Source organism: Amphiprion ocellaris, chromosome 5 (genome assembly GCF_022539595.1).
Source record: "Amphiprion ocellaris isolate individual 3 ecotype Okinawa chromosome 5, ASM2253959v1, whole genome shotgun sequence".
Taxonomy (NCBI): domain Eukaryota; kingdom Metazoa; phylum Chordata; class Actinopteri; family Pomacentridae; genus Amphiprion; species Amphiprion ocellaris.
This window is the reverse complement of record NC_072770.1, coordinates 23,139,666-23,151,169: the sequence shown is the minus strand read 5'-3', so window position 1 is coordinate 23,151,169 and position 11,504 is coordinate 23,139,666. Positions and strand designations below refer to the sequence as shown.

Sequence of the window (11,504 nt, the reverse complement as noted above, 5' to 3'; positions counted from 1 at the left end):
ATAAAAATTATTACAAAAAAGTATCACTAGTCATTTTTGACAAAGATTGGTGCTTCATCAATTTTCAACTTTAAGGAAATAAACATTTAAGTTTTTAGCACTTGATGGGAAAAACAAAGTTCAATTTGAACTTCAGTACAGATGTTTTCAGTACAGTGGCTTCGTTTCCTTTGCAGGCAAGGCTGGAGCAGTAATTGGGGCAAAGCAGCCAGCTGCACTCAGGCCCTCAGGTAAATATTGTTCATGTGGTGTATTAATAATTACATTTTATTAATCATATTAGTGGGTTGTTTGCCGCATGTTCCTCTAGAGGGTCAATCCAGTCCTCAGTGAAAGAAGTGTACAAATGCTTTCTCTGTAATAATGTAATCATAATGGCGACAAAAGAAGGGTAAAGGAAACTAAGCCAAAACTGGATTACATGAGAGGAGTCCCCTCTGCTGTAGAAAGTTAAATAGGACTGGGTCTCATGGGGCAAAGACAGCTTTCAACATGACAAAAACATTGGATCATTATTCTTGTTATCAATCTTTCTGGCGTCAATGAGTCAGCCAACAGCCAGTGACCGGTTCGGCAGTGCATCTGTTTCTCAGACACATTTGAAAAGACTAACAGATAACATAACGTTCATTATGTTGCAGATCAGAAAAAGAAAAAAACCACAAGAGGATTCGATTTAAGTTAAATCAATTTTATTCAAGCAAAAGGCATTTAGCGTCAAAGAGCAGAATTGCACTTATTTCCATATACATTCCCAGTAGGTAGGCATAAGCAAGGCTTGGAAGATATTGGGTCTCAAATTTTCTGTATATACAGAAAAGGACGATGACAATTTCATACATCTGTGATAAAAGGATGGTGTGTAAAAGCACTTCAGTGGCCTATAAATTTTCTTCATGGCTACAGCCTGGTTTCTACATACTAAAAATGTCTACTGAAACAATACTTGTGTTAGCATCTATTTTCTTATCAATATCATGCATGCTCTATGAAGACCACATAAGAAATGGTTACTAAATGTAATAAAAAACTACTGAAAAATGCAACAACAGTTCTGCTGGCAGGAATAAAGCACTAGACAGAGTGAAATGAATATACAAAATAATCCCAAATCCAGTGTTGGTATAGCATATATCACAACATCATTGCCAAATAAAGTTTTTGTCCACACTCAATCACCCATAATGCTCTGCAACAGTGAGCTAAGAACCACAACAAAATACTAGTCTCAAAATGATTAGTTTTACAGTTTGTAAATAAAAGCTATTGTGTAATAAAACAGAAATATCACACATGAGAAGCACTTTGAAGTAATTAGATGAGATGAATGCCAGTGTGACTAAACAGAAGACTTTATTAAAGAATATGTTCAGCTGATTGATGCAAGCAGCACAGTATGGACAGTCGGACCATTCAGAAGGCACTACTCAATGGCTGGCATGGGATCTGTAAGGTATGGACGTTCTCCATTGGAGAAACCTAACGACACATCTGTCTAAAACTTCATTTTCTTACATTGTTGTGCTTGAACATTTTACAAAGGCATTTCTTAATGGCACACCCTTGAGAGCATGAACTGAGATAATATATACCAATGGTAGCACTTTTGTTATTTCGGATTTTATGGCACTTTCTTTAGGATTTGTCAGACTGTGAGGCTGTTGGTCTTATTTATAGGCACTTAACTAAATTCAAGGGTATACTAGCTTTTACTGCAGAAAAAGTATTACCTGAAATAAAGATGAACTAGGACAGGTATGATGAAGTGTTTCAACAGTTAGCTTTGTGTTGTCAAGTGACCAAAGGAATTGTTTTTATTCAATCCCTACTTTGATGTCTTATTCACTCAATTAGCACTTGACTGTGCATAAATTTAAAAGAAAGGTATTGGATTGCACTATTCACTAGTCTACTGTAACCATTCACAAAGCAAACCAAATTTAAAACAAAAGAAAAAAATGAAAAGAAAAATCTAAATACTGGTGTGACACTGAGAAGTGGAAATGTCTTTGTGCTGGAAAGGGGCATCTCTTTGATGATATGCAGAATTACTGTCACAATCTAAACAAACACAGAACAGCATATCCTCAAAACACCCTTTTTTTTTAGCCTGGCACACAAAATCAGTTGCTATTAATAAAACGTAAAAATGTAAATATAAGTGGAGGAGAGTTTACAATAATATTCTTAACTTCCAGCCTTGAGACTGGAATGTGTATGTGTGCGGGTACTTGTTACAAAGTCCAGGAATCGTTGATTTCTGCCTTGTAATGGGCTTTGCTTGTGTTTTACTTCTAGTTATTGACACATTTCTCTCTGTGTTTCAGCTGTCTTTGGTATGTGGGTTTGCAGTCTAATGCAAGTTTACTGATGTCTGGGATATTGTATCAAGACAGGGTAAAACTGCAGAATTGCGATGATACTTTTCCAGGACAAATGCACACGGACACACACACATACACACACATACAGGGCAATCCAGGACAAGGAATGAAGACCCCTGCAGAGGGGGAAAATGTGGAGCTCAGTAGCCAGTAATCATGTGAATTCTTCCTCTGAGACATGAATCATGCTCATTGCTCCACTTCTCTTCTTCATCGTTTCCACTCCTCCTCCACCTCCTCCTGTTGATGTTTTATGAGTAGTTCCAAACTGTGGATGAAGTAAGAACTTATTTAGACTAACTGGTTTTACCAGCGGAAGTCTGTAAATGTAATAACTAAAGAAAGTTATATATAACCATTCTATACAGTATACAGCACTGTGCAAATGTTCCATGAACTGAAAAAAAGGTAAGGATGGTTTCAAAAATAGTGCTGCAAACAGTTTTTGTTTATCAACTGACTTCGTCTGAAGACAAGAACAGTTCAATCTAATCCATATTTTGGCCTTAAGAAGGGCAATAAATCACTTGCATGCACTTGTGTACTGATTTCAAAAGGCTCTAGTTTTTTGCTGTGGATTGCAAATAATTTAGTTGTAGCTTCAGGTTTGGGCTCATAGTCATGTTGCAAAATAATGTGGGGAAATATTCTGATGGCATTAAGTGACGATTACAATGTAAAGATCTGAAATGGCCAAAACTTCTGCACAGTAATATTTATCAAATCGATTTAAAATCTCTGTGAAGTAATTACGTCGATGATTAAACTTCATATTAAAGACTGTGAGATGTAACATGTGAAAGATCTTTTAAATCATCTGGAGTAACACAGATTGCAACAAAATTGTTAGTAACAAGCTTCTCCAACCACAAGTCTGATACTTACTAATAATGATGACGATGATGATCACTATGACAGCTATCAGGATGGCCCACATCTGAAATGGGTAAAGGCAGAGAATAGTCAGCGCCACACAGTTAAACTCAACCTATTATGCATTTATGAAAAGAAATGTGCTTTGGTATTTTAAAGATGTATTCTTTCAAGGTATTTTTTTTGTTTCACTTCACTATAATAACTGATATAAGTACATAAAGTATAATGTGTACTGTAATTATTTGTCTTTAATGCTTCTAAAATGAACAACTAAGTAATACTTAGGAATTTTGTCAAGACCAATAAAATTTAAGATGAGTTAGAGTTACATAATTTATGTGTGTGATTGTTGAACCAAACTGTGTTTAAGCACCTTGCAGTTCTTCCACCAGTATTTCCTTTTCAGCTTAGCGGCACTGGTCTCGAACTGGGAGGCTCCAGCCTGCAGTGCATCTGCTCTGTCATCCAGTTCAGACAGCTTCTGGTCACGTTCCAGCACTTTGTCCACATTAACACGCATAATATCCACCACCTACACACACACACACACACACACACACACACACACAAACAAGCACAGTTTCTTTGTGTGAACCTGAATGTTTGCTAATCCTTATATGACCTCACTGAAAATCGGCCTGTGTTTAAAGCATTTATTTACAATAGAGAAGACAGAAAAAATCTGGAACTGTGCCTTTATACTGTACATAAAATATGATGACATAATTGCTTCAAGTGTTAAGCAGCCCTTGGCAATGTTATGTAACAAAACAACCCATCAACAGAGATCACATATTGCAAAGTAAAAAAAAATAAAAAAAAACTCAGACTAACAGATTTCACCTTGGATCAGACGGACATGCATGTGTGTATACACAGTATCACAGAACACACATAACCCATATGTTCCACTGATCCACAAACCTCACTAGTGCCCCGCCTCTCAGACAGACGGCAGGGTGGAGAGAAGTGTGTAGGCCCATGCAGGCATTACATAACCACGGAGACAGTGATTATATAAAGTTCTGGCTGCCAATAGGATACTATGTGTGACACACTAAGGTTAAAGTTCCCTGTAGGAGGGGCTACCCTCAAAGGGGCCATAACGGAGAAAGAGTGAGGGAGAACTGTGAAGGCAATTAAGAGTGAGACTTGGCAGCCTTTTATTCATGGTGGCCTCACTGACATGGTTCTGAATATAATTTTTAAAAACTGGAGAAGAAATGGCTTCTACTGAATGTCCTTTGGCGTGTGAATTGACATATTTGAGAGCAACTGATTCCACATTGTGGTGAATCATGACACTGCTGCCAAGGGTTATGCAAGTTTCTGCTCAAGAGAGAGATCAAGGAACGGAGGGAGTCACACAGTGCAGCTGAAGGCAAAGACGGGAAACAGAGAGTAGAGATTAAGGGTATAAATGGGATAGATCAGAGAAATTAAGTACCTCGATAAAGTTGTATCATTTAAAAATCCTTCTGAATATGAACAGAGTTCCTTAAATAAACATGCCTTGCCTGGATTGCATAATGAGAGCCCTGAGAGTTTAAAAATAAAGTCATGCTAGAAATTCTAAACACAAGTCAAATAATTGGTGTATTCTAAAGGTAAGTATACATTAACTGAGATTACAGTAAATTTTTTTGAAATCATTATTACTATCAGCCTGTATGAAAACAAAAGTTTAGAACTTCAATTAGATGTTCAAAGCCGGTAATCACATATATCGTACCTCATCCACCTGGGCCTGAGTCTGCTGCAAGCGCCTGTTGCTTGACACTGCGCCAGAGCCCTCCGGACCGATGTTTGACCTGATGAAATTGTAAAAAATAAGAATTAACCAATGAGATTTCTCAAGCAATGGTTGTACATATCACATAACTCAATCTCTGGCTAAAATGTTAAAGGCATTTGTCACTTCACTGGCCACAGAACCGGTGTCACTGAAATTTGTTTTCCATATACAATGAAAACAAATACATGGTATGTAATGTCTGCCACACAACATACAGTAGATGACAAACTAATCCCTCCTTGCTGAACATACTGCATATCTAATGTCACTACAGGCAGGCAACACATGTACAACTGAATAGTTGTCAAATATCAGTGACCTTTCTTTCCATTACATTGATTAGCACCAAATGAACTGCTGATTTTGTGAAACCAGGTTTAAAGGTGCATCATGAGGTTTTTGAGATAAGGTCAGCTCTTTGTCTAAGATAAGCGTCTGATGCACAACAAAACCTCAAATTTGAGGGGTCTCTGAAGATCAGCAGTAGTAACACTGCAATTAAATGGCGAGTTAAAATCAAATAATTCACTGACTCAAAATCTAGCTAAACAATGACTAACCATGCACACAAAAATGTACATATAAAACCATTTTAAATTCTTTGCAGATAAGAATCCCTTATAACTCAAACATTCCTGAAGAGAACAGTAATTGCAAATACAAATAATGCAATTGTAGCATTGGGCTCATGGTCTATTTTGTCACTTTGCCACTGATTGCACTCAGGAAAACACTGGTGTGCTTTCATATTCCTTATAATGTTGTGTTGGTTTGTCTAGTGTCTGAAGTTTGATTTTTAAATTAAAATGCTACTTGAAGTGTCAATTGCTTGCTTTTTATACTGTAATCGTTTTCAGAATGATTCTCCCTAGGTTCTTCCACCATAAGCTCCTCAGCACTCCTTGCTGCTGTAGCTAACATTCGTCTCCTTTGACACAGCTGCTCCCCTCTTCAGTTCTGGCAAATCAATTATTACTATTTGAGGTAAAACACATAGCCACTGGTGCACCAGCATGGGAATATTGCCACAACTCCAGATTTAAAACTCTGGTTTACTGCAAAACACAGAGATTTCTTAAGGCTGAAATATGTGATTCTAATCTAATTGGAGATGAGGGCCAGTAGGGCAGGATGGACAGTAAATCTGGCCCAAGCCAACTGTCTTAATATGCTAACTAGCTAAACATTAACAATCTTCTCCAGAATCACAGACTCTACCATTAATCAGCAGCGTGTCAATTTGCTTGGCATTTAATGAATTTATATGCACTTAATTCATTTCATTTGCAAGTATGAGAGCTTTGTTGTTTGCTGCTCCACTCCCTTCCATATAAACCGTTTCAGACATGGGATATGGAACATTGCTGGATTTATTAATTTGTTAAAGTGACAACTTTAAAGTCATTGAGACATAGGTCACTTTTCCATTAACGCTCCTTGCAGCTGCATTCAGATATACCCCCCACAGTGCCATAGAAAACCACGCATGTACACAATATTGGTAATTCACGCAAGATTAGAAAATACACAAAGTAATGTACAACGCATAATACTGCACTAACAAATGAAATCTAAACTAGTACAGCTTATCGAACTGTCCAAATAAATTACAGCCAAGTTTATTGCTGATTTCTTAAACAGTAATACTAAAATCTCAAGAGCTCTCCATGTTCTCTTGGGGTCAATTTATAATTTCACAAAGTTAATGAAGTTACTGATGCAAATGTGCTCAACTCTTCAGATGAGCACAAATGGATCTCAGTTCTGTCTGATGCTCTAGGTATTTAATAAACTAGTTCTAAACAGCTGGAGGACACACAACTTCAGCTCCTGTTAACGTCTTGTGGGGAAAAAAAACATCATTCTTGGTGAGGATCATTAATCTTTAAACTGTTACTGTGTGTTTCCATCATGGTAAAATTTTGTTATTGTGGACATTTCATTGTGGAGCATAATAGATGCGAAATTGTAAAGCAAAGTGAGTAAAAATGGCATGTTTTGATTTTGGTATTATGATTTGGGCGTATGAAGCATTTTGTGTGATGATGTAGGATGAACACTGGTGCCAAAATGTAGAAAAATCCCTCCCTAAATAATATCACACAACTCAGAGTGCCGTTGCTTGTGTCTGCCTATCTAAATGAGACGGCTCAGTTTAGACTTGTGCAGCCCACACGCTGAAAGCAATACAGAAATGTTAGTACGTCCAGCCTAATAAGACTGCTAGGGCTTGTGTGTCTTCGCTGTGTATCACCTTAAAACAGGCAACTAGTGTGAAATGTAATTAAGTGAATATAACATTGTTTTAGTTAAGAACAATTCATTATAGCCATGTAATGTAGTTTCCAATGCTATATGGGATTATGGTTGTGGCTAGATTATTTTTTTCAGTTGGCTTTTGTAAACACAACCTTTCTGTTAAATTAAATGCAAAGGGAGCAAATCTGTTTGTTTTATTTTGAGACACTGGTGGTCTTATACGGCATCTAGTGATTCTGAATGTCATAGACAGCATTTTTCTGGGAATTATTTTTCCACCAGGACTAATGCTTCATTTGAATTCTTCTTAACAGTAAAATAATTCACAACAGCGATGGGAGAAATATAAAAATAAATAAATAAATAATGAGCAACTGAAATGTACATATAATGTCATACTATCAACCCAGGCTAAAATGCACACATCTCAGTTCTTATTTTCTGATGTTTATTCTTTCTTAACAACTCGGGAAAACTGGTCAACAGCTACACAAATATAAACCATGGACACCAAAGATTATAATATACAGTTTAGTTTAGCTACATTAATTAGCTCAGTTATTAGTATCTCTAAATTTGATATGGAGTTATTGTCCCAACAGCCTTTTTACAGTGGTTATGTGCTGCCACCCTATGACCTGAGACAGCATTGCTCTGCAATGACATCACTTATCTTGACAAATACAGGAGATCACTGAAATTGAGAGGATAGTTGGATCCTGTATGGCTGGTACAGGGATTATTATGAATAATTACAAGACACAAGTTGACAGTTTACAGCATATGGTCAGACTCAGCCCACATTATGACCTTACATGACATGCAAAACAATTACAGCACACAGAGGCAGGCACACCCATGCACGCTAAAATGCATACAAAACACTCACCGTATTCAAAACATCCTTTAAAACATCCTCCTAAGAAGCAAATCTGAGACTGAAAATGCTCAAAGCTAACATGTAAGGCCAATTTGTTATTCTTTTTTCTTAAATGTGTGCTTCGTGTCAAATTGAAGTATTACATTCAAATTAAATCAAACAAGAATGAGAACTAGATGTCCAAAGGCAATGCTGCTAAGCAGTCCAAAAAGGATGTCTTAACATTCAACAAACTGTACCTACACTGACTTACTAACCAAGGTAGCACTGACAGACCCAACCTTCACAATCTGTTTTTCTCCTCGCCGCATATAGGAAGGGAACTTATCAGTTTCAGCATTACTGTAATGAATTTAAAATATGTTTATTTCAGATGCAATGTATTTGTTTTTGACTAATGAATGAGATGATAGAGCTGCATTTGCCTACATTCTAGCCAGCTTTCACTAGAATTCCGACTTTGGCATGTAAGATATCCAGGAGCAAGGAAATAGAGACATGAACAGCAGAGGGACAATACTATCGGCTGGCTGATCATGACATCTGGTAGTTACGTGCATACAGCATAAGCTTAGAAGTGACAGTCAACAGTTCACTCATATTCCAGTTGTCAATACTTAAACAGTGAAAACAGCTCAATAGAAATGACACTAATGTCTACTAGGAAGCCTAAGGTAGGTCATTTCCTGAAGAAAAACAATCCATGATGTCAATCCTTCCAAAAGGAAGACAAACAGCAACCCCAGTGGGGAATAGCCATTAGTATTATGGTATTTACACCAGTCAACCAAGTCAAAATGAGGGAGAAAACATGATTTCTCAGAAACAAAGCTGAGATAATCAAAATTAGTGGCTACAATATAATCCTTCAAGTTCATAACATTACCCATAAAAGTACTGTATTTCTGTGTTCAGTAACATTAGGGATACAGCTCAGAAAGGAGAAAAACACTTAGGAGACCATTGGTCCCTCTCACTTCACTGATGTCCTAAAATGTTGGTATTTATCAAACAGACGAATACCCAAAGGTAACAGATAACTAACATTAATCATGATTCCAGTCATAAAAAGCACTGTGAATAGCGAGTGAATACAGTGTAAGAAGAACAGTCCAAAGTCTCATAGTAGTTATTTTAATCTTAATATTTCAATATTTATGGAAATGTGTAACAAATGGGGGATTTACTATATACTCAAATTAAACTAAACAGTCAAACATAGTCGATCATGTTACAGTATTTCAGTCTCTGAAATGGTGTGCTGTCTTGGTCAGGCCTCCTTCGGAAAAGAGATTTTTAATCTCAAGGGACTTTCTGTTAAATAAAGTAATCTGTAGAAAGTCTGCATACAGATTTCTATTCCCTATTGTGAGCCTTTAAGGAAGTATTTCTTCTCAGGCAACATAAGAAAGCTTGCAAAACACCAAGCCTGAGAAAGCAATGTCTTAAGGGTAAACTCAGGGGGGGAAAAAAATCCCTTCCCTGGTTTTTCCATAACCCATAACTCATACAAATACAACATAACAGACATAGGGGTGTGTGTTTGTACGTAGTACAGAAACCTATTCAGATTCGGAAGGTAGCAACACAGCATATTATCCTTCGTTACACAGTGAAGGAGTTGGTGGGCACTTTTAATCTCTAATTTTTCAGAATTCAATTCTTTTAAACTGTTATTCTGTTTTATGTTATTGCACTGCATTTTTTAACTGCTACAACATTACCTGGTACCCTTTCTGCAGTGTTTCTAAGCCTGAATGTAAAGTGGCAGACAGGGGTATAAATGGACGAATGGAGGGGAAAAGATGTAAAAACTAGGAAACATTTACAGCGAAAGCATGATTAGCCTTGCTCCGCATTTCTATCACAACAGATCAAAGTTCGCGGAAGTTATTTACAAGCATAAACCATCCCTCAATCCTACTTATATCACCTTAATGACCCATTTTGCTGTACAGTTCTTGTCTACCATCAACATCCAACTCAGCCATGAGTTCATTTCCTGTATTAAAACTACACTTTGTTAAAAATTTTTGTTTTGATTTCCAATTACACTTGCAATATTTACAAGTAACGCAAACATACGAAATGTATCTCAGACGGTCTTAACTGAATATTCAGACACGTAGCCAAGCTATATATAGGCCAACCAAACACAAACCGCGGACCCGCAGGAAAATGGTAGCTTCTAACCAAACAGTGCAAAGCTAGCATACATCTCCTTCTCTAGCATTAATATTTTCGCAGCCGTGAACGATATACAAGCCCGTCAGGTATTTTTTGCTATAACTGCCAGCTAAATTAGCAAAGTAACGTTAACATAATTAACGGGAGGCGAATTTAGAACGCTCAAAAGTAACTGCTTCAGCTTGCTGAGCTAAGCTTAATGCTAGCTTTCAGCTGGACAACTAGCTAAAAGTCGTAGCACTTGTTGCGGGCTATTAGCAAAGTTTTGGGCGTTGTTTTAAGTGACTCAATAAACCACCTGGAAGACAGATGTATTACACAATTATGTGAGTATCTGCGTAAAAAAACAAGTTTTTGTAGCAACATAACAGACTTACATTGTGAAATAAAAGTTCTTTGAACGACACCGCCGCTGTTTCTTGTCTGTTAGCTAAGTGTCAAGCCGTAACAGTTAGTGCCAATGGTTGTTATGATGCCTTCTGGACTATCGGAAATGTTACATATATGCAAATAATAGACTTCATACAATTATTTATGCCATTTAATAAATCCAGAAAAGTTGATCGTTCCTTTCTAATCAATATACCAAGATGCTTTGACAACTGATAGTATTTTTGTGGTGTGTAGAAAAAGCATTTAGTATAATTTGTGTATAAATACGACATTCTAAATCCTATTTTTTGTTTTTGTATACTCATATTAATTGTATAATAGTACACAATGCTTCTCCGTTCTACAAAAGAAACAGCATCCCAAACGGGTTCAAATTAGCTCATATATTTAATTATTAGACGAGAAATGTCGCATTTACAACTTGAAGTGCAAAAGTATGAGCTTACGGTGTGCATTTGAAGGCACCATTAAAGAGGCAGCGGCTCTGTGCATACCTACGATTATTAACGCATAACATAAGATTACGGCATTAAAGGCAGCACACACTCCAAAATATCGCAAGACGTTGACGTTAGCCAATAAAATAGATGAGAAGCAATTAAAATCTGTGTAATTTTAAACCGTCATTCATTTTATTGTCCATGTGTACAGTGGATTTGTGAGGGGAAAGCAACTAATAAGAGCCCGTGATCAGCATGTGACATATGGGAACAAAAACTAAACGTCTTTT

The 11,504-nt window shown here is 36.9% G+C and overlaps 1 protein-coding gene across 1 annotated transcript; it reads right to left on the bottom strand.

Moving 5' to 3' along the window:
• Nucleotides 1-675: 675 nt before the first annotated feature.
• vamp3 (vesicle-associated membrane protein 3 (cellubrevin)) lies at nt 676-10,845 on the bottom strand. The gene is made up of 5 exons (XM_023297407.3): nt 10,759-10,845; nt 4,993-5,071; nt 3,634-3,792; nt 3,270-3,321; nt 676-2,652 (listed from the first exon to the last, which is right to left on the bottom strand). Coding segments are annotated over exons 1-5 (309 nt in total). The 5' UTR covers nt 10,761-10,845; the 3' UTR covers nt 676-2,635.
• Nucleotides 10,846-11,504: the final 659 nt, after the last annotated feature.